The sequence below is a fragment of the Rhincodon typus genome, chromosome 29 (genome assembly GCF_021869965.1).
Source record: "Rhincodon typus isolate 14 chromosome 29, sRhiTyp1.1, whole genome shotgun sequence".
Classification (NCBI taxonomy): domain Eukaryota; kingdom Metazoa; phylum Chordata; class Chondrichthyes; order Orectolobiformes; family Rhincodontidae; genus Rhincodon; species Rhincodon typus.
In genome coordinates, this window is record NC_063360.1 from 38,797,436 (window position 1) to 38,820,549 (window position 23,114).

The following is a 23,114-nucleotide window of genomic DNA, read 5'->3' on the forward strand; positions in this document are numbered from 1 at the left end:
TGTTTGCGTGTGTGTGAGAGGGAGGGGGGGCGTGCGCATTTGCGTGTGTGTGAGAGAGGGGGCATGCATGTTTGCGTGTGTGAGAGGGGGCATGCGCGTTTGTTTGTGTGTGAGAGATGGGGCGTGCGCATTTGCGTGAGTGTGAGAGGGGGCATGCGCGTTTACGTATGTGTGAGTGTGTATGGTGTGGTGGGGTCACCTGTAGTGCGACACGAACCCAAGATCCTGGTTGAGGCTGTCGTCATGGGTACCAAACTTGGCCATCAGCCTCTGCGTTGTTGTGTATCCCAAAGTCTGCCTTGGAGGACATTTACCTGAAAATCTGAAGCCGAATGTCCTTGACCGCTGAAGTGTTCCCTACTGTGAGGGAGCATCCCTGTCCTGCAATTGATGCACAGTGTCCATTCATCTGTTATCATAGTTATCATATGATATGATATCATTATCAACAGATGATATCATCTGTTATCATTTCACCCATGTACCATGCCTCGGGGCATCCTTGCCTGTAGCGTATGAGATAGACAACGTTGGCTGAGTCACAGGAGTATCTGCTGTGCACGTGGTGGGTGGTGTTCACATGTGTTTTGCAGAGGTTGCCATGATGGGGTTGTGTGGTGTTGTGGTCGATGTTGTCCTGAAGGCTGGGTAGTTTGCTGCAAACAATGGTCTGTTAAAGATTTGGCACTTGTTTGAAGGTGAAAAGTGGTGGCATGGGGAAAGTCTTGGCGAGGTGCTCATCGTCATCAATCATGATGTTGCAAATTGATCAATCGAAACCTGTATCTCCTTTCTAACTGATTAGAGATTTAACAGGAGGGAGTCAGCCAGCCATTTTAGGGTTATTAAACATGTTCACATCAGTTGTATAATCCTTTGGTCTTTTACTTATAAATTCTGTCTCTTGATACTTCCTCTGTCATTACACCTGAGGAAGGGGCAATGCTCCAAAAACCTGCATGTTCAAATAAACCTGTTGGACTATAACCTGGTGTCATGTGATTTTTGACCTTGTTGAGGCATCGGGTAGTGATCTTTCAAGAATTATTGGAGTCAGGGATTTCCTTTTAGAACTGAGATGAAGAATAATTTCTTCAGCTAGAGGGTGATGAATCTGTGGAACTCATTGAGTGTATTTAAGACAGAGATAGGTAGGTTCTTGATTGGTAAGGGAATCAAGAGTTAAGGGGAGAACATAAGAGAATGGGGTTGCTAAACATATCAGCTATGATTGAATGGCACTGCAGAGACAATGGGCTGAATTGCCACATTCTGCTGTTATGTCTTGTCTTATTGAGTAATTCTGAGAGACAGAATTAATCTGCATTTGGAGAGGCAGGGATTAATCAAGAAATCAGCATGGTTTTATTCAAGGCAGGTCATGTCTGACCAACTTGATTTAATTTTTTTGAAGGGGTGACCAGATGTGTCGATAAGAGCAATGCTTTTGACATAGCCTAGTGGGACTTCAGCAAGGCCGATGAAGTCCTGCAAGCGAGACTGAAAGTGAAGGTAAGAGCTCATGGGATCCCAGGAAAATTGGCAAATTGGATCCAAAATCGGCTGAATGGCGGGAAGCAAAGGGTGCTAGTTGAGGGTGTTCTTGTAACTGAAAACCTGTGTTCAGTGGGGTCCCACAGGGATTAGTGTTGGGCCCCTTGCTGTTTTTGGTATTTGTAAATGATTTAGACTTGAACATAAGAGAGTTGACCAATAAGTGCATAGATGATACAAAAATTGGTAGGGTTTAAATAGGGAGGGGGATAGCCTTAGATTATGGGAGAGTGATGGAATACTTCCACTTGCCTGGAAGAGTGCAGCCCCAAGAACACTTGAGAAGCTTAACACCATCCAGGACAAAGCAGCCCCACTTGACTGGCATTACGTCCACAAACACACAGTCCCTCCACCACTGATGCTCAGTAGCAGCAGTGTGTACTATCTACAAGATGCACTGCAGAAATTCACCAAAGATCCTCAGACAGCACCTTCCAAACCCATGACCACTTCCATCCAGAAGGTCAAGGGCAGCATATAAAAGGGAATGCCACCCCCTGCAAGTTCCCCTCCAAGACACTCACCATCCTGACTTGGAAATATATTGCTGTCCCTTCAGTATCTTTAGGTCAAAATCATGGAATTCCTTCCGTAATGGCTTTGTGGGTCAACCTACACCAGGTGGACTGCAGTGGATCAAGAAGGCAGCTCACCACCACCTTCTCAAGGGTAACTTGGAATGGTTAAGAAATGCTGGCGCAGCCAGTGACAACCTCATCCCATAAAAAAAAGTATAGACGTTCTGGTCAAATGTATGTTTGCAACGCCAAGGCAAACAAGGCAATGGGCCAAGTACAAGAAAATGGGATGAGAAGAGGCACAGATTTTTGACTAGCGCAGACTCAATGAGCCAAAGGTATTTTTTCCTCTGTTGTAGCTCTCTATAACTCTGACACTCATCGTCCACAATCAAATCGTCCACTTCCACACCACAGTTACTCGCCGCCTCTCTGTGGTCACTCCTCATCAGCACCATCATCAAACCCAACCTCACCATTATTTCTACCCAACTGAACCTCAGGAGGAAGATCGGAATTAGTCTGGAATTTATTTGCTGTCATCCTAATTTAATGAATTCTTTTGATTTCAGGCAATTATCAACAGCACCATCACCCCTAACATGTCATTCACCAAAACCTCACAAAAATTTGGCCAATGGGCTGATAGCCGTGCCAACACCGTTTACGGTCTGGGCTTCAACTCAGAGCAGCAGCTTTCACAGGTACCTGGCCGGGCAGACCCCAATTATACTTCTGTGATTATCTTAAGCAAGTAATCAGAGTAAAGAGTCAGGGGTCTGATTCCCCACAAGAAGTGAAGACAGCAGCAATTTATATTCAACAGTGCAGAAATGAAGCAAAGCATCCTAGACTAAGGGTTGAGAGATAAATGTGAGGTGCTCCATTTTGGAAAGGCAAATCAGGGCAGCAGTTATACACTTAATGATAAGGTCGTGAGGGTGTTGCCAAACAAAGAGACCTTGGAGTGCAGGTTCATAGTTCCTTGAAAGTGGAGTTGCAGATAGAGGGGTAGTGAAGAAGGTGTTTGGTATGCTTGCCTTTATTGGTCAGTGCATTGATTGTAGGAGTTGGGAGGTCGTGTTGCAGCTATACAGGACATTGGTTAGGCCACTTTTGGAATACTGTGTGCAGTTCTGGTCTCCCTGCTATAGGAAAGATGTTGTGAAACTTGAAAGGGTTCAGAAAAGATTTACAAGGATGTTGTCAGGGTTGGGGGGTTTAAACTCTCGGGAGAAGTTGAATAGGCTGGGGCTGTTTTCCCTGAAATGTCAGAGGCTGTAGGATGACCTTATGAGGTTTATAAAATCATGAGGGGCATGGATAGGGTGATTAGTCATGGTCTTTTCCCCCAGGGTAGGGGAGTCCAGAACCCGTGGGCATAGGTTTAAGGTGAGAGGGGAAAGATTTAAAAGGAACCTAAGAGGCAACATTTTCACACAGAGGGTGGTGCGTATATGGAATGATCTGCCAGAGGAAGTGGTGGAGGCTGGTATAATTACAACATTTAAAAGGCAGCTGGATGGGTACATGAATAGTAAGAATTTAGAGGGATATGGGGCAAGTGTTGTCAAATGGGACTAGATTAATTTAGGATATCTGGTTGGCATGAGTGGACTGAACGGTCTGTTTCCATGCTGTGCCACTCTATCACTCTATAAGAGGGCAGCAGGTCAGGCCAGGATGAGACCAGCCAGAGATAGATGGCGACTGAATGTATGCAGGATGTAGGGCGTGCAAAAGATGCAGAGATTAAAAGATTGTGAGCAATGCCAATGGGTTGGTGTGAAATAGGGACAGGTGAAAGGTGAACAGATCAGGAAGAGGATTGCACAATAAGAACTTGGAAAACTGAGTTTGGTGTTAAGTAAGTGATATGATCTGATATAACGATTCTAACGCTAGTGATTATTGGCAGCATCAAAAATTCCACAGTGTCAAGGATTTGAACAGAAAAAGGAGTAGCAGATTATATAATAGGTGCCATGTCAATGAAGATCTTATATTTTTCTCACCATTTTCACATCTTCAGGATGTCCCAGTGTGTCTCAATGCCAATGAATTAGTTAGAATGGCATTGTGGTGTTGTACAGAACAAGGCAGCAAAATCAGAAGATTAAAGCCAAGCGTTTGTAGAATGAAGAGATTTCTGATGTTTCTGTTCTGTTAAAGTTTGCAGAAAGGTTTCAAGAGGTTAAAGAAGCTGCACGATTAACAAGAGAGAAATCCCAGGATAAAACTGAATTAACAAACCCAGCACTGGATATTGCAGCTCCACAGGTAATGACAATTAACTGGGAAACTGAAGAGAGTTCTAGTACCATCATCGTATAAAAATTACGCCTTAAATCCCACTCCAGTGTCTGTAAATCCTCTTCCAGGGTGTGCATGATGCCAAATCCATGCTTTCCCACTGACCCCAGCTTTCCCCATAATAAGGTACTTGGGCAGATGGCAAAATTGGCGGTCTGCCCACTTTTTAATAAATAACTGGCGATTGAACTTGTTACCAAGCCAATTGACTTGAATAACGGGGTTGGGCATGGGCAGGCTGTTTTCTAAATATCAGCAGTTAAAAGGCAGGCTGGACATCCTTCGTGGAGTGCACTGTGTGCTTTGGGGCGAACCACCTTAGGTCCTACCCACCTGTCCTCTAAACCACTAAGCCCTTGTCCCATCAGATGCCTCCATAGGATGCCCGGGCTGAAGGGCTTGTCATATTAGAAGCGGTTAAGGACTCTGGGACCATACTCATGAAGTTTAGGAGGATGGGGGGTGGAATCTCATTGAAGCTTACAGAATAGTGAGGGGCCTAGATAGAGTGGATGTTGAGAAGGTGTTTTCACTGGTAGGAGATACTAGGACCTGAGGGACAAACCTCAGAGTGAAGGTACAACCTTTTAGAACTGAGATGAGGAGGAATTCCTACAGCCAGAGGGTGGTGAATCTGTGGAATTCAGTGCCTATTCTCTACGATACACAGAGTTAATGTCCCTTCTGTCATATTCAATACCACTGCATCTGTTGGTGATTTCTCATCAAACTAGTTTCAGCAGCAACATAAGATCATAACACACAGGAGCAGAATAAGGCCCTTTGGCCCATCAAGTCTGTTCCACCATTCCATCATGGCTGATATATTTCTCAATCCCATTATCCTACCTTCTCCCTGTGACCCTTGATCCCCTTACTAATTAAGAATCTAATTCTGTCTTGAAGATACTCAATAACTTGGCCTCTACAGCCCTCTGCAGCAATAATTTCCACAGATTCACTACTCTCTGGCTGAAGAAACTCCTCCTCATCTCAATTCTAAAGAGTCATTCCTCCACTCTGAGGTTGTGCCGTCAGGTCCTAGTCGCTCCTTCTGGTGAAAACATCTTCTCCACATCCTTATATCCAGGCCTCTCAGTATTCTGTAAGTTTCAATGAGATTCCTCCTCATTCTTCTAAACCTCCATTGAGTACAAAACCAGAGTCCTCAACTGCTCCTCATGACAAACCCTTCAACCCTGGGATCATTCTTGTAAACCTCCTCTGGACCCCCACCAACTTCAGTACATCCAAATGCGGTCTGACCAGAACCTATGCAGCCTCAACAGTACATATCTGGCTACATTTTGCATTCTGACCCCTAGCTGTATCCAATTCTCATTGAGAGTACAAAGCTGTGACCGAATGAGTGATATGGCTGACCAATTGAAAGACTTTGAGAATGACCAAAATAAAGAGGCTGAGAGAGACAAGAGTGACCAAGTAGTAGAGAGTAAGGTAGGGAGGGGGCAACAAGGGGAAGATAGGTGAGAGGCAGAGGAGGGAGAGTGACTGAGGAAGGGGACTGAACTACTCTGACCAAGAGTGACCAACTCAAATCTCACAGCAAGAATGCCAAATGACAGTAACCAAACTGGGACTGAGATTGGGTCAGGCAGTGAGATCATGGGGATCTGGCAGGATTGGAATCCTTGCTGCTCCTGTTTCTGTGCTTTAACACGATGAAAAAGAATAGAAGTGCAGTTAAGCTGGATATTTAATGGGTCAGAGACTCATTCACGTGGATCAGTTGCTGCAATAAACCTCAGTACCACAATTCATTCATCTCACTCTAGTCAGCTATATAGGACAGGACCCAAAAATAATCTGATCTTTTACCCTAGACACTGAGTAAAATAAAGTGCATCATATCTACCAGAATCCTGAGCCAGCAAATTCAGAACATTGGGAGTAGTTATTTCGATACAGTGAAAAGCTCTCTCCACACTTGCCCCATCAAACACTCCCAGGACACGGACAGAATGGGTTTTGATAGAGTAAAGCTTTGTCTAAGTAAATTGAAAGTAAACTTGCCTCTACCCCTTTAAACTAAAATTTGAGCCCTCTCCACTCTTTTAAACAGATAGGAATGCTCTTTCTACACTGTCCCCATCAAGCACTCCCAGGACAGTGAAGGCATGGGTTTAGATATAGAATAAACAATTCTGTACTCTTTTGAACTGAAAGTAAAGCTCCCTTGACACTATCCCCATCAAACTCTCCCAGGACAGCTACAGCATGGGATTGGATACCAGGTAGATCTCTGTCTCTGCTGTCCTCAGTAAACCTACCAGAATCAATCAGTTATTGACACCACTGAATGAATTATGAGCAGGGTCTCAAAGACTGCTCTTTTTTCCTACCTGTGGCAAGTTCTTTTTGATCTATTAACAAGGTCATGAAAGATTGGAAAGGGAAGAATGTGTGGAAAATAATAGCTCCCTGCAGGAATGTGTGTCCCATTATACTTGCCTGTCAGGTTATGTGATTGTGTTAATGTAGAGCTCTGTAAGAGGATCAGATAATCCTCCCTGGAATAATCCTCCCTGTCCAGACCAGCTATCAGGATTAGGGAGTCAGGAGTGAGGAACCAGCAGCTGCAGCATCCGAGCCCAGCCATCCCCTGGGTAAAACCTATTCCACAAGGACTTGGTGCAACTTTGCAATACAGCATCTCGACACAGAAAGAAAAATATTTATCAGAATATTTCCTGATGCAACATGTGGAGCTCAAAGTGACTCCGCCCTCCCCGCCCCCCCACCAACTCCAAACCCCGCAGTTTCCCCACCTCCTTGTCTCTTTCTCTCAGCCTCTTTTTGTCACTGCCTTTCCCTGTCACTGCACGCAGATGTGCTCACTGAACTTCCTATGTGAATGAAATGGTGCTGGGTGAGGAGGGAAGTGCTGCTACTGAAATACTTATGGCTCTGACTGAGTACAATCCATCTGTCTTACTTTAAGTCACATTCCTTTCTCACTGTTACTCATAGTCTGTTGCCGTTTCTCTCTCACTCTTTGCCCCACACCCCGTCACTCCTCACACTATTTTACTTTATCTCGGACTCTAATGCATGTTTCCACCCTCAACTCTCCTGCACTCTTAATATGCTCAGACTCTAGCCCTTGCAGTCTCTGAGTTAATGTTCTCTCCCTTACTCTAGTAAGATCACACTCTTTCTCATAGTCTTAAACACTATCTCTAATACACAAACATACTCTGACTCACTCTGTCTCTAACAATCTCTTGATCACTCACTTTATATTCATTCATGGGACGTGGGTATTACTGGCTGGGCCAGTATTTATTGCCTTACCCTAGTTGGCATTTGAGACGGTGGTGGATTAACTATCCATCACCACTGCCTTGGTAGCAGCACTACTGCTGAAGCTGTTAAGTCCTAAAGGACATAGCTGCTAGACTGGGTCTGCACCAGGTGGTGAGGGAGCCAACAAGAGGGAAAGACTCACTTGACCTCATCCTCACCAAATTGCCAGTCGTAGATACATCTGTCCATGACAGTATCAACAAGAATGACTGCTGCACAATCCATGCAGGACCCACTGATACCACCTTACATCAAGTTGTGTGGCAATATCACTGTGCTAAATGGGACAGACATCGAACTCCTCAAGCCTGGGTGTCCATGAGGCACTGTGGGCCATCAGCACCAGGATTGTACTCCAATGCAACCTTAAGGCCTGGTGAATCACCTGCTCTCCCACAGCCATCAAGCCAGGGCGTCAGACCTGGTTCAATGGAGAGTGCAGGAGGGTGTGCTTAAAAAATGATATGTCAACCTGGTGAAGCTACCAAACAGAACTACTCGCATTGCCAAACAGCATAGCAGCAAGTGATAGATAAAGCTAAGCAATCCCACAACCAACGGATCAGATCTAAGGTCTGCTGTCCCGCCACATCCAGTCGTGAATGGACAATCAAACAACTCACTGGAGGAGGAGGCTCCACAAATATCCCCATCCTCAATGATGGAAGAGCTCAGTACATCAGTGCAAAGAATAAGGCTGAAGCATTTACAACAATCTTCAGCCAGAATTGAGCAGATGATCCATCTCAGCCTCCTCCAGTGGTCCCCAGTATCACAGATACCAGTCTTCAGCCAATTCAATTCACTCCACATGATATCAATGGATGACCTCAGACTTGAATATATTCAACAACTTAACATCTACAAACCCCTGGGGTAAAGAAATCCAAACATGCACAACCCTCTTGACTAAAGACATTTCTCCTCATCTGAACCTTAAATGGCTAGCTGTTTGTCCTAAAACTGATGTCTTGTTGTTTATTTCTCATTGCCTCTGTTTCTCTATGCATTTTCTTTGGATCTCTTCTAAACTCCAATAAGAGTTTCTTTCTCTGTGGCCCTAACCTTGTCTCCCTGTTCTCCTCCTGTTTTCTGTCTTGCCTTCTGTCTCTTTATCCTCTTCCTAATTCTGTCTCTCATCCCTACTTGTTTTTCTCTCAACTCTATGTGTTTTATGCTCATTTTCCTAAAATATTTGCTCACATGGCTTATACATCAGCTTGTGTTTTCATGTTAAGATTCCTGTATTCCTGGAATGTTGACCTGTGCTATGGTTGGTCTCCCTTCTCTCCTGCCCTATTTTAGTATTTGTCTATGGTGGTGAGGATCGATTTGTTAAATGTCCACTCTGCTTTAGGAATTGTCAGGAGATCTTCATTCACCTCCATTGCAACCAGCCAGTGCGAATGGGAGCAGTGGTCCAAAACTGTACCACTCAGAGAGCTGTGATGGGGAGATGATGCTGGACAGTGCTCGTCTTAAGACTCTCTTCGCCCAGGGGTAAGTCACCAGTTGCAGAAATGGTACCCACTGGAATCCACTGTCTTAGTCTGTCTTCCCAACAGTGTGTAATTGCACATCCATCAGTTAATATACAGACAGGAAATGGTAACAACCTCTCCTCAATTATGTCATCAGTACTGATGGAAATGTTGGGTAATTCTGAAATATTTTAAATTTTCCTCTCGCCTAACACTCACTGTAATAATCAGGAAAATGGGAGATACTGATTATGAATATGCATCACACAACATCATAGCACCAAGGTTGCCGGTACAAGAAAAGGCCCAGGTTCCATTTCTACCTGAAGCTAAATAAGCTACTCTCGAAGTTCTTATGTCATATGATTCAGGACAGTCAATCAATTTTGTATCCCAAGTCTGATGCCAGTGACTCACTGCTCCATAAGAGTCCGGGTGTCCTCCTAAACTAGAAGGCATAGGTTTAAGGCAAAAGGGGAAAGATATAACAGGGACCGAAGGGGCAACATTTTCACACAGAGGGTGAGGCATGTGTGACTATCACTCCTATGTATGGAATGAAGTGGTGGAGATGGGTACAATTACAACATTTAAAAGGCATCTGGATGGTTACATGAATAGGAAGGATTTAGAGAGATATAGGCCAAGTACTGGCAAATGAGTCTAGATTAGTTTAGGATATCTGGTCGGTATGGATCAGTTGAACTGAAAGGTCTGTTTCCATGCTGTACAACTCTGTGACTCTATGATGGTTCAATTTTTTTTTATTTAATGATAGGATGAGAGCATCGTAGGCAAGGCTGGTGTTTAATGCCCAGCTATTAGCCACCTCTCCGAACCATTGCAGTCCTTGGGGAATAGGAACACCCTCAGTCCTGTTCGAAAAAGAGTTCCAGCATTTTTACCCAGAGACCGTGAAGGAACAGCGGCAACATCGTTCCAAGTCAGGAGAGGGCCCGGCTTGGAGGGGAATAATTGGCCTCGTGAGCCACCATTCAATACAATTAGGGCAAATCTGACTGTGGCCTCCCATAACCATTGATTCCCTGCCTTTTCAATGCAAAATCTCTCAAACTGGACAAGTCAGTATATTTAATGAACCAGCTTCCACTGTTCTCCAGTGAGACAATTCCATATATTAACAACCCGCTGAAAGAAGAAATTCCTCCTCATTTCAAGTCTTATCCAGTTTAAGCAAGCAGTTTCCTTATTTGACAAATGTAGGCCTGTATTCTTCCAGAAGTGAGTAAATTCTATCCTTAAGAATCTTCTCCAATAATTTCCCTACCACTGACGTAAGGCCCGCCAGCCTGTAATTTCCCAGATCATCCCTGTTGCCTTTCTGAAACAAAGAAACAATGTTGGCTATTCTCCAGTCCTCTGCGACCTCTCCTGTGACTAACCAGGATATAAAGATTTCATACAAGATCCCAACAATTTCCTCACCTGCCTCCTTCAGTACACTGGGATAGATCCCATTAGGTCTTAGGGACTTGTCTACTGAAATAACTGCACAGAGGCCAATTTCCCATCACCCTTTACATACGCAGTAAGCTCAGAGTCAGTCTTCAACTGAGGAGATGCTAATCTCCTGGTTATATTGGTCAGCCAAGACTTTCCTGATTGGCCCAGGTTAACAACCCCAATCAACAATCTCATAGTTAACGAGGTCTACCTGTTCCAATCACTACATTTACCTTAGTGCTTTTTTAAAACACCCAACACCACGTTATTTATATTGACATGTTCCAGAATATCAAAGTACACCTGCTGAGACTCCCCGTTGTCCATGTCCTTCCCCTTTGTGGATACTTGTGCAAAGTATTCATTAAGAACCCCATCCACTTCCTCTGGCTGCACGGATAAATTCCCTCCTTTGTCCTTGAGTCGATATATTCTTTCCCTCGTTACTGTCTTGCTCATTACATACGTATAAAACGTGTTTGGATTTTTCTTAATCCTGTTTGCCAAAGACATTCCATAGCCCCCTTTAGCCTGGCTAATTCTTTGTTTGAGTTCTTCTCTGCTCTCTTGGTATTTTTCGAGGGTTCTGTCTCCCTTCAGTTTCATTACACATCCCTCCTTTTTCTTTTTGACTGTGCTGGCGATTTCTCTTTTCATCTAAGGTTCCCGAATCTTGCCATCCTTATCCTTCATTTTCACAGGAACATGCTGGTCCTGAACTCTAATTAACTGGCCTTTAAAAGATTCCCACATTCCAGATGTGGATGAACCTTCAAACAGCTGCCTCCAGTCAACATTCCCTAGTCCCTGCCAAATATTATGGTCGTCAGCCTTCCCCCAATTTACTTGGACAAGTTGAGTGAGTGTGCAAATGCATGGCAGATGAAGTATAATGTGGATAAATGTGAGCTTATTTACTTTGATAGCAAAACTGGAAGGCAGATTATCTGAATGCTAATAGATTGGGAAAGGGGGAGGTGCAGTGAGACCTGGGTGTCCTTGTACACCAGTAAATGAAAGTAAGCATGCTGGTGCAGCAGGGGTGAAGAACACAAATGGTAAGTTGGCCTTCATAGCAAGAAGATTCAAGTACAGGAGCAGTGATGTCTTGCTGCAATACTACAAGGCCTTGGTGAGACCACACCTGAAGTACTGTATGCAGTTTTAGTCTCTTTATCTGAGGATGGATGTTCTGGCGATGGAGGCAGTGCAGTGAAGGTTTATTAGACTGATTCCTCAGATGGCAAGACTGACATATGAAGAGAGACTAAGTCAGTTGGGAATATATTCACTGGAGTATAGAAGAATGAGGAATATCTCACACAAATCTATTAAATTATAACAGAGCTAGACAAGGTAAACACAGAAGGCTATTCTCCAAGACCAGGGAGTCCAGAACCAGGAGTCACAGTCTAAGGATACAGGCGGGCCATTTTAGACTGAGATGAGAAATTTCTTCACCCCGAGAGTGGGGAGCCTATGGAACTCTCTGCCACAGAAAGCGATTGAGCCCAAAACATTGAATGTTTTCAAGAAGCAGTTAGATATAATACTTATGGCTAAAGAATTCAAAGGGCATGGGGTGAAAGCAAGAATAAGGTACTGAGTTGGAAGGTCATATTGAATGGCAGAGCAGTCTCGAAGGACTCCTCTTATTTTCTATGTTTTTATATATTTTGAAACTCCATCATCTAGTTCCTGATTTCCTCATGATGGAAACATACACTTAGCATCTCTCCTGCCCAGCCACACCTGGATCTTATGTTTTAACAAAATCATTTTTCTCATTCTTCTAAGCTCCAATGAATACAGACCCAAACTGCTCAACCTTTCCTCATAACGTAAACCCCTTCACTTCAGGAATCAGCCTGTGAACCTTCTTTTGAACTGTTTCATAGAATCCCTACAGTGTGGGAGCAAGCCATTCAGCTCATCAAGTCCACATTGATCCTCCAGAGAGCATCCCCCTCCCCACTACTGCCCTGTAACCCTTCATTTCACATCGCTAACCCACCCAGCCTGCTCAACCCCCCTCCCTGCTGCTACCTGGCAACCCTGCATTTCACACGGCTAACCCACCTAGTCTGCACACTCCCCTCCTCGCTGCTACCCTGTAACCCTGCATTTCACATGGCTAACCCACCTAGCCTGCACATCTTTGGACTATGGGAGGAAACTGGAGCACCTGGAGGAAACCCACACAGGCACAGGATTCCACACAGACAGTCATCCGACACTGGAATCAAACCTGGGACCATAGCACTGTGAGGCAACAGCGCTAACCACTAAGCCATCGTGCCGCTCCACATTTCTAATGCAGTTATGTTCCTCCTTAAGTAAGGTGACCAAACTATGTCCAGTACTCCAGTTATCAAATAAGTCTACAGCACAAAAAAAGCCCTTTAACCCATTTACTCTGTGCTGGTCAAAATAAGCACCTAACTGGTGTAGAACTGCCAATGCCCTGGATGGGGTGGGAATGCTGATTTTAGAGTTGTCTGACTTGACTGTGAAATGGTTATTGATCTTGGGCTGTTTGCTGGCCTGAGGGAGAGGTTAAAATAACCTCCGGAGGGTCAGGTGCTAAATGTAGTCTGCAGATCACACTTTGTATTGAAATCTCACTCCCCCCACCTCCTCCCATCAATAATCTCACCATTTTGATAGTACTGATACTCTATCTCTCTCCATCTCCAGCTCTATTGGGGAGTCACAGTGGGAGTTGGAGCTGTTTGCACTGCAGGAGAGCAACGCGAAGCTGGTTCAGGCACTGCACGAATCAAATGTCACCGTTGAGCAATGGAAAAAACAGCTGTCAGCTTATAAAGAGGAGACAGAAAAACTGCGAGACCGGGTGAGAGTCTTACAGTGAGGAAGCCTCTGGGTCTGTGGAGATGGGGGATGAAATAGAACTCCTGTCCCCCTTCATTTACCCATTCTGTGCTAGCTTGGTGCCTGCCCCAAACTGACATCTCTTTGCATAACAGGAGCCAGGTCATCTCTCTCAGGCTGAAGAAAAATGTTACTGAGTCAGTGACATCCCTTTGCTGCTGTCAGTGGGAGATGGACACTAGAACCCAAAGCTAGAGGAGTCCAGGACTCAGGCCATCCTAAGACCCTCAACAGGACCAAGCAGACCCACCTCAATCCTCTGTCACTCCCCATCTCCCAGGTCAGCCCTCCCCACCATCCATCCCTGAACTCTGTCCCAGATCCCTGTTGTTGACAGGGCCTAGATAGAGCACCCCCATCCCCACAAACTCCTCCTGCACTGTGAAAGAAGTGCTTTTCTGCTGGTGGCTAATTGTTTCTCTTGGTTTCTCCCCTCAACTTCCCATCTCCTACCCTTTCTATCCTCCACCTCCTACCCCACATATACCTTTTCCTTTTTCCTTCCTCCCTTTCCTACCCACCACCACTCTTAATCCTGTCCCCTCCACTTCCCCTCTTCCCCCTCTCCTACCCCCACACCGATTGCAGGTTATTGAGCTTGAGTCACAAGGCGAGGCGGTTGTAACAGTTGCAACTCAAAACACTGACCTCAGCCAATCAGTGGAAGAACTTGAGACGCTGTTAAAGGAAAAGGAGGAGGTAATCTCACATCTCTGACATCACTGAAACATTGAGGGCAATAACCTCCACAGGAGTCCATGCTGGGATCACCACTATTCACATTGTATATTAACAATCTGCACAAAGGAACTGAGGCATTGTTGATAAATTGCAGATGACACAAAAATAGATGGAGGGACAGGTAGTATTGAGGAAGCGGGGAGGCTGCAGAAGGACTTGGAGAGGCTAGAGGGGGGCAAAGAAGTGGCAAATGGAATACAATGTGGGAAAGTGTGTGGTTATGCACTTTGCTAGAAAGAACATTGGCCTAGATTATTTTTGAAATGGGGAAAGGCTTCAGAAATCTGCAGCACAAAGGGACTTTGGTGTCCAGGTTCAGGATTCTGTTAAGATTAACATGCAGGTTCAGTTGGCAACAAGGCAAATACAATGTTTGCAAATCAAGATAGCTAGAATACAAGACAGCGATATAGTGCTGAGGCTGCAAAAGACTCTGGTTGGTCTACATTTGGAGTATTGTGAGCTGTTTGGGCACCATATCTAAGGAAGGATGTGCTGGTATTGGAGCGGTTCCAGCAGAGGTTTAAGGAATGATATCAGGAATGAGAGCTTTGTCGTATGAGGAGTGGTTGAGGACTTTGGGTCTGTACTCAATGGAGTTAAGAAAGATGAGGGGGGAATCTCATTGAAATTAACAGAATACTGAGAGGCCTGGATAGAGTGGATGTGGAAAAGATATTTCCAGTAGTAGGAGATACTAGGACTAGAGAGCACAGACTCAGAGTGAAGGGACAATCCTTTAGAACTGAGATGAGGAAATTTCTTCAGCCAGAGGGTGGGGAATCTGTGGAACTCATTGCCCTAGAGGGCTGTGGAGGCCAAGTCATTGAGTGTATTTAAGACAGAAATAGATAGGTTCTTAATTAGTGAGTGGATCGAGGGTTACAGGGAGAAGGCAGGAGAATACAGTTGAGAAACATGTCAGCCATGATTGAATGGCAGAGCAGACATGATGGGCTGAATGGCCTAATTCTACTCCTATACTTTATGGTCTTATGGTCTCACCGCTCTGATATCACTGAAACACTAAGGGCAATGACCTCACCTTTCTGAATTGAACTGTACAGATCATAAACACTAGGCCAGAGCAGTTGAAACAAAAGGCTGGGTTGAGTTCTATAAATTCTGCCTTGTTTAGGAAGCCTTGCTTTGTCCCTCAGTGTGTGTAAACACTCCGTTTATCTATGGTGAGCTCAGGCTACCTGCATGTTTTGAGTCCTGAGCTGAGCAACAGAGAGAAACATGATCCAGCAAGAATCGTAAGAGATTTATTGAATTTAGTAGTTTAGCATCAGAGCCCAGTTTCCCTGTCCCTTGACATTGTGTTGTCTGTTCAGCAAACCCACAGCCCCAGCTACCTCCGGCTCCACCACCCCTCCCCCTGCCCCATAGACCTGGAAGAGCCTCTCTTACCCTTGGTAACGTGATCTCCCCAATGCTAAAAACTCTTTGTGCCTGATTATTTTGTTTCTCACAGGAGATCCAGATGCTGAGAAGCCAAAAGTCTGATGTGACTGATTTAGAAAGTGACCGGGAGGAGGCCCTGCTGAGACTGCAGGTACAGTCAGAAGTGTAGGCTGAGTTGTGTGTTTGATGCGTTGTCCAATTCACTTCCTACAAGAGCTTGATAACCAGCAAGTAGAGCCAGGCTGTGTGTCTGGACAGACAGAACAGCATCTTACTGAATCTCACTGTATCTTTGACGGTTTTTCTCAGGAAGTTGAGAATCGGAATGCTGATCTAGAGCAACAGCTACAGGATGTGGAGCAGACACTGGTTGACTGTGTGAATGATCGAGAGAGGATTCAGTGCGATGCACGGAAGCTGCTGGATATCCTTGACGTCAAGCTTTATGAATTGAATGATTTGCGACATGGTTTAGCTAAAATTGCTGAGAAGGAGGAAAAGTCTTGAAACGTACAACTGGCCTGAGAGCGGCGCATCAATTGTTTCACTTTAATGTCTGTTGTTCCTCATTCTCAGTAGTCTCTTCAACATCATCAATCACTGATCCCCATTCCCATCACCCTATTTTACATTCACTTCTGTTTTACCACTCAGATGAGGTCACAGAATCTAAGCAGCAATAGCACTGACCTCTCAGGTATTTCTGTGAATCAGCATTTCACCGCCAAGTCCAGAAGGTGCAAATCCAAAGCTGCAGCTTATCCCTGTGACAGTTCACTCTTGGTTTCCAATCAACTAACTCTTCAATGGCTTTTTTGCTTGTATCAATAACCCTGAGATTCTTTTTCTGTTTATCTAAATCTCCTTTCACATTTATAACTGAATGAGCTCACACTGCCCATTCAGTACGTGAGCAAGTGGCCCAATTTCATTTTCAGAAGACACTTTGTTCAAGAGGACACAAACTGAACATAATAAAACAAACCAGTCAGCAAGACCCACATCTTTCGCTGTAACATAGTGATATGCCTCCCACCACCCCCGCCACTATAACACTCTAATATATCCCACATCTCTCAGTCTAACACTCTGAAATCCCTCACAGTAGCACTGATATAACCCACTCACCTCACTATAACACTCCAATGTACCCTACACCCTTCACTTTAACACTCTAATATAGCCCATGCCCCTCACTGGAACAGACTGATATATTCCACAGCTCTCACTGGAACACTAATAATATGCCTCTCTGTAACACTGATATACACCACACCCCTCACTGGCATACACTGATATATCCCACACCCTTCTCACACATTTGACACTAAATCTTGGGCCAGAATTTCAACCTCAAGTTGGTTTGTGGGAGCTGGGAATTTAAAGTGTCCATAAGGATGGATTTCTCATTGCTGGCGAGCAGATGATGGTTGCAGTCAGGCAGTGTGCTCTTGGAGAAAGTTCAGGGGCAGCCGCAGGGTCTGCCAGCTGTTTAAAAGGCCTGTCATACTGTTCTGGAGCTGTGTCTCAGTCACCATAATGACAGAAAAGCCTTCATGTTCCCTCTCCAGCTCTTCCTCTCCATGTATTCCCTATCACAGCTCAGGCCCCCTTCCCACCCCCATAGCCCAATATGCTGCTTAATGCCAATATACAATACCTCAAACAACCCATGGCTTTTCATAACCGTGTGCCAGGCTATGGCACTTCAATGCCCATTCACCCACTATATAGAAGCATTGAAGGTTGGATGTGTAAAAACTGCTTCTAAAAAAGTCATTTGTTGATGTTTAAAAAGTTCTCCATATTACAGCCAATAAACATGTTACACAAATTTAAGAAATGGGATTAAGAGCAAGGTCATTTGGTCCCACAAACCTGCTCCAATATTCAATATGTTCATGGCTGATTTGGTTATTTCACAATCCCCCCAGCCTCAATAACTTTTCACCCCATTGCATGTCAAGGATCCTCTGCCTTAAAAATGTTCAAAGGCTGCTTCCACTGCTTTTTGAGGAAAATAGAAGGCTTCAAGGTAACATGGATAAGTTGAGTGAGTGGGCAAATATATGCCAGATGCAGTTTAATGTGGATAAGTGTAAAGTAATTCACTTCGGGAGGAAATACTGAATGTCAGAAGATTATATAAATATAAGAGATTATATATAATATTAGGAAATATTGATGTACAAAGGGACTTGGGTATCCTTGTACATAAATCACCGAAAGCAAGAATGTAGGTGTAGCAAGTAGTTAAGAAGGCAAATACCATGCTGGTTTTCATCGCAAGGGGATGAGAGTACAGGAGCAAGGAAGTAAGTCTTATTGCAGCTGTACCAGGCTTTGGTGAGACCACACCTGTAGTATTTTACATTGTTTTGGTCTCTTTACCAAAGTAAAGATATACTTGCTATAGAGGAAATTCAGCAAATGTTCACCACCTTAATTCATTATGTGGTAGTTCATACGAGAAGAAAGTGCATTGACTTTATTTACTGGAGTATAGAGGCATTCTAATTGAAACACAAAAAATTCTTACATGACTGGACAGACTCGGTACAGGAACGATGTCCCCCTGCCCCCCAATTTGGGACCGGGTTTGTAGAATAATGCGGCACAGTCGCTATTTCAACTGAGATGAGAAGAAATTTCTTCACTCAAGAGGGTGGTGGTCTTGTGGAATCCTCTAACACATAAAGCTGTGGTGGTGATGTCACTGAATATATTTAAGAAAGAAATAGTTAGAATTCTAGACACTAAAGGTATCAAGTGACATAGTGAGAGACTAAGAGAGTGCAATCGGACAGAGGATCAACCATGACCCTACTGAGTGGTGGAGTGGGTTTGAAGGGCCAAATGGCCTACTACTGTTCCTATTTTCAAGTTTCCAAGTTTTCTAATGGTGACTGACAGTTAACTGTCAAGCTTTCATTGAGTAATAAACCAAGCAGGTTGATGCATTACCTGGAGAATGAACCAGGGAACGTCTGATAATTCTTAAATGGTTGCCACCTATTTTATTGAATCATCCCAATTCTACAAAAGTTCAGGCCATTAACTGTTTTTTCTCTCTACAGTTGCTGCTAGACCTGCTGAGTTTCTCCAGTACTTTTTATTTGTAAGCCTTCACTATGTGTCCCTCTGGTAACTGACTCGTGCCACTAAACAGTTTATCCTATTTGTTTCCTTTGTTTTTTCATGGGTTGTAAGCATCACTGGCAAGGCCAGCATTTGTTGCCTATCCCCAGTTTCATTTGAACTGTTTTGTGTCTCTAGGTCATTTTCGAGGGCAATTAAGAGTCAATCACACTGCTGTGGATCTGGAGTTACATTTAAATCAGACCAGTTATGGGCAGCAGATTTCCTTCCCTAAAGGACATTAGAGTTTATAATGATCAATGATAGCTTCGTGATCACCATCACTGAGACTGGCTCTCAATTCCAGGTTTATTGATCGAATTCAATCAATTTACTCTTTTAATACTCTATAAAATTTTGAACATTTTAATTAAAACTTCTCTTAATGTTCTCTGCTGTAAAGAGAACAATCTCAGCTTCTCACATTCACTGAAGACCCTTATCCCTGGTACCGTTTCAGTAAATCTCTTCTGCACTCGTTCCATACATCCTTCTGAAGTGGGTGTTCAGTATGTGACATGACTCCAGCTGGGGCCTAATCAGTGATTTATAAAGGTTCAGCATGACTTCCTTGTTCTTGTACTTAATGTCCCTATTGATGTAGCACTGGGTGCTTTACTTTGTTATTCTACTCTGCTTTAAAGATTTCAATACACACTTGCAGGTCTCTCCATATTTCTGCAGTCCTGTAAAACTTATACAATTTAGTTTATTTTGCCTTTCATTATTCTTCCCACCAAAGTGTAACATTTAACATTTTTCTGTACTATATTGCATTACCTAACAGTGTATCCTCCTGAACTCTATTATTAGCCACCTCATTGTTCATTGCAATTGAACAAAGAACAAAGAAAATTACAGCACAGGAACAGACCCTTCAGCCCTCCAAGCCTGCGCCGATCCAGATCCTCTATCTAAACCTGTCGCCTATTTTCCAAGGATCTGTATCCCTCTGCTCCCTGCTCATTCATGTGTCTGTCTAGATACATCTTAAATGATGCTATCGTGCCCGCCTCTACCACCTCCGCTGGCAATGCGTTCCAGGCACCCACCACCCTCTGCGTAAAGAACTTTCCAAGCATATCTCCCTTAAACTTTTCCCCTCTCACCTTGAAATCGTGACCCCTAGTAATTGAGTCCCCCACTCTGGGAAAAAGCTTCTTGTTATCCACCCTGTCTATGCCTCTCGTGATTTTGTAGACCTCAATCAGGTCACCCCTCAACCTCCATCTTTCTAATGTAAATAATCCTAATCTACTCAACCTCTCTTCATAGCTAGCGCCCTCCATACCGGGGAACCTCCTCTGCACCCTGTCCAAAGCATCCACATCCTTTTGGTATTGTGGCGACCAGGACTGTACGCAGTATTCCAAATGTGGTCAAACTAAAGTCCTATACAACTGTAAAATGACCTGCCAACTCTTGTACTCAATACCCCGTCCGATGAATGAAAGCATGCCGTATGCCTTCTTGACCACTCTATCCACCTGCGTTGCCACCTTCAGGGTACAATGGACCTGAACACCCAGATCTCTCTGTGCATCAATTTTCCCCAGGGCTTTTCCATTTACCGTATAGTTCGCTCTTGAATTGGATCTTCTAAAATGCATCACCTCGCATTTGCCTGGATTGAACTCCATCTGCCATTTCTCCGCCCAACTCTCCAATCTATCTATATTCTGCTGCATTCTCCGACAGTCCCCTGCACTATCTGCTACTCCACCAATCTTAGTGTCATCTGCAAACTTGCTAATCAGACCATCTATACCTTCCTCCAGATCATTTATGTATATCACAAACAGTGGTCCCAACACAGATCCCTGTGGAACACCACTGGTCACAGTTCTCCATTTTGAGAAACTCCCTTCCACTACGACTCTCTGTCTCCTGTTGACCAGCCAGTTCTCTATGCACCTAGCTAGTACACCCTGGACCCCATGCGACTTCACTTTCTCCATCAGCCTACCATGGGGAACCTTGAGTTTTGTTTTATCTGCAAAATATGAAATTATACTCTGTATTCCCAAGTGCAGGCCATGAATATATATCAAAAAGAGCAGTGATCCCAACACCCATCCCTGGGGAACACCAGAGTATACTTAGCCTACATCCTGTGAATAAATAAAAAAACAACTTGCTTCCAGTCTAAGAAACACCCGCTCACTGCAATTATCTACTTTCTGAGTTTTAGCCAGTTTCTTGTCTGTGCTGCCAATATTTCTTTAAAGCTACTGGCTAGAATCTTGTTAACAAGCCAATGATGTGCTACTTTATCAAGGACATTTTCAATGTCCTAGGGTCAAATATCGCTGATTACCAGTACTCAGTGTCAGCTTATGCTTACTGTGTTTTTAATGATTCACACAGCTGGTCATGATGTGTGTGCTATGGTTTATGCATTGATCCCCAAAAGTTCTGTAATCTTGTTTGTGGTTGGCAGCAGACTAGTAGATTTAGTAAGTGGTGGAGAACATAGTTTTATTTAGCATTAGATGTGTGTTAAAGTTTGATTACTGAGCCGTACATTTTCATTAAGGGAGCTCAATGTTTTGTATGCTTTGTCAGAGTGCAGTTTTGTTTTATGGAGCATGAGGAATTGGAGCTCAGCAACCCAAAGTGATTGACAAGGATCGGAGGGAATGGGTCTGCTAATCTGACTGTAAAAAAACAGATTTAATTGACTGTGTGATTTCTGCAAGTCACCACATCAACCTGGTCTCTCCTTCTCAAATAAATCATAACCTGTAAAGTTCACCTTGCCCTTTGTCAGTGATGCAGTGTTGAGAGTGGTTTGGGATGGGTGGGAGAAATCTGGTCTGACAGATTGATCAGGTCCTGAGTAGGTCAGGTCCGAAGTGGGGTGGAGCGTCAGGTCAGAGACTGGGATTGTAACGGGTCTGAAGAGGTAAGTCGAATAAATAGTTAGGAGTAACACTAAATGTTTAATAGTCTAACTTTTCCTGAGTAATTATTTACTTATTTTCATTGGAACCCTTTGAACTCTCTAATTTAAATGGATACTTTCAAACAGTTCCTGCATCAGGGAATTACCCAGCGGAATCTCCAATTTCCAGCGTAATTCTTTCAGAATCTGCTACAGTGGGAATTCCATAGGGTACCCACGTGCAACTCCCAACTACATGGGAATAACAATTACGTCTGGCTTCATAAAACGTGGCCCCCTCCTTAAGCCATAAATTTGCATGGGCTCTAAATAAAGCACAGTCACCAGAAGACAGCATCCCCATCAGACCCTGGACCAATGAGCACTCAGTCAGCCTGCACACAATCATCAAACTTTATGTAAAAACTCTTAAAATTGTTTAGATCAGAAATTATTACGGTATTTATTCCTAGGATAAATAATTAGAATTAATAATTACTATAGAATCACTAGAGGACTTTGATATTTATGTACAATAAACTGAAATTTGTTAACGTATTGAAGATTCATTAAATTCTGCAATTTATAATCAAGACACATTGAGTACAGTACATATACAGACTATACTTAGTGTATAAGCAGTTGTGTACATGACGTGTATGCGGGATACGTGGAGGCAGAATGTGTGCTTTAGACAGAATTTATGTGTAGTATATACACAATATATACGATCTCTGAGTAGTGTATTTGATTATACTAACTGTATTTCATGCATACAGAATCTACAATATTTATATGGGGCAGAACATATATAAACACTTAGCTTCAGATTGCGAGATTCTAATTTTGACTAAAACTGATAACCTGTTAATAATCCAATTCTATATAAGCCTTTTAAAAGTTGAGTGAAGAATTGTAGATATCTTTCTCTGAGTAAACAAATAAAGTGCATAATCAAACTATCCTGACATCTGTTTCTTTCATCATCAAAACTCAAATCTAAGACTGTCAAACATCACATTCAACACAGTAATGATCATTCACTGTCTAACTAAGGGTCACTATTTATTCAGGGTAAGGGTCACTTGCTGTGGAACTATAGAGTCAGTGTTTATTCAGAAGGATAAGGGTTACTTACTGTTGGAATGCAAATTTGAAGACCAATGCCTTATTTTCTGCCTGGGCACCCTACAGCCTGGAGGACTCACATTAAGGTCTCTAATTTCAAATAACCTTCCCACCCATCCCCTGGCTCCCTTTCCAGCTCCACCTCCTCCCTTCCATTCCACCTTCTGACCCTTCCTTCTAGCCACCAACCGAATTCATCCCTCCCATCGACCAATGAGTCGTACCTATCACCAGTGTCCACCTGTCACCACCATTCCGCTTACA

At 43.7% G+C, this 23,114-nt stretch overlaps 1 protein-coding gene across 1 annotated transcript in view; it reads left to right on the plus strand.

Annotated features, from left to right (window-relative positions):
• The window catches only part of LOC109912450 (homer protein homolog 3-like), a 38,799-nt gene extending 16,115 nt beyond the window's left edge, over positions 1–22,684 (plus strand). The window contains exons 4-10 of the mRNA XM_048613952.1: positions 2,648–2,779; positions 4,248–4,355; positions 9,073–9,215; positions 13,358–13,514; positions 14,141–14,251; positions 15,771–15,851; positions 16,010–22,684. Of these exons, the coding sequence (XP_048469909.1) occupies positions 2,648–2,779; positions 4,248–4,355; positions 9,073–9,215; positions 13,358–13,514; positions 14,141–14,251; positions 15,771–15,851; positions 16,010–16,207 (930 nt within the window). The 3' untranslated portion in view covers positions 16,208–22,684. The remainder of the gene's footprint in view (positions 1–2,647; positions 2,780–4,247; positions 4,356–9,072; positions 9,216–13,357; positions 13,515–14,140; positions 14,252–15,770; positions 15,852–16,009) is intronic.
• The last annotated feature ends 430 nt before the right edge of the window (positions 22,685–23,114 follow it).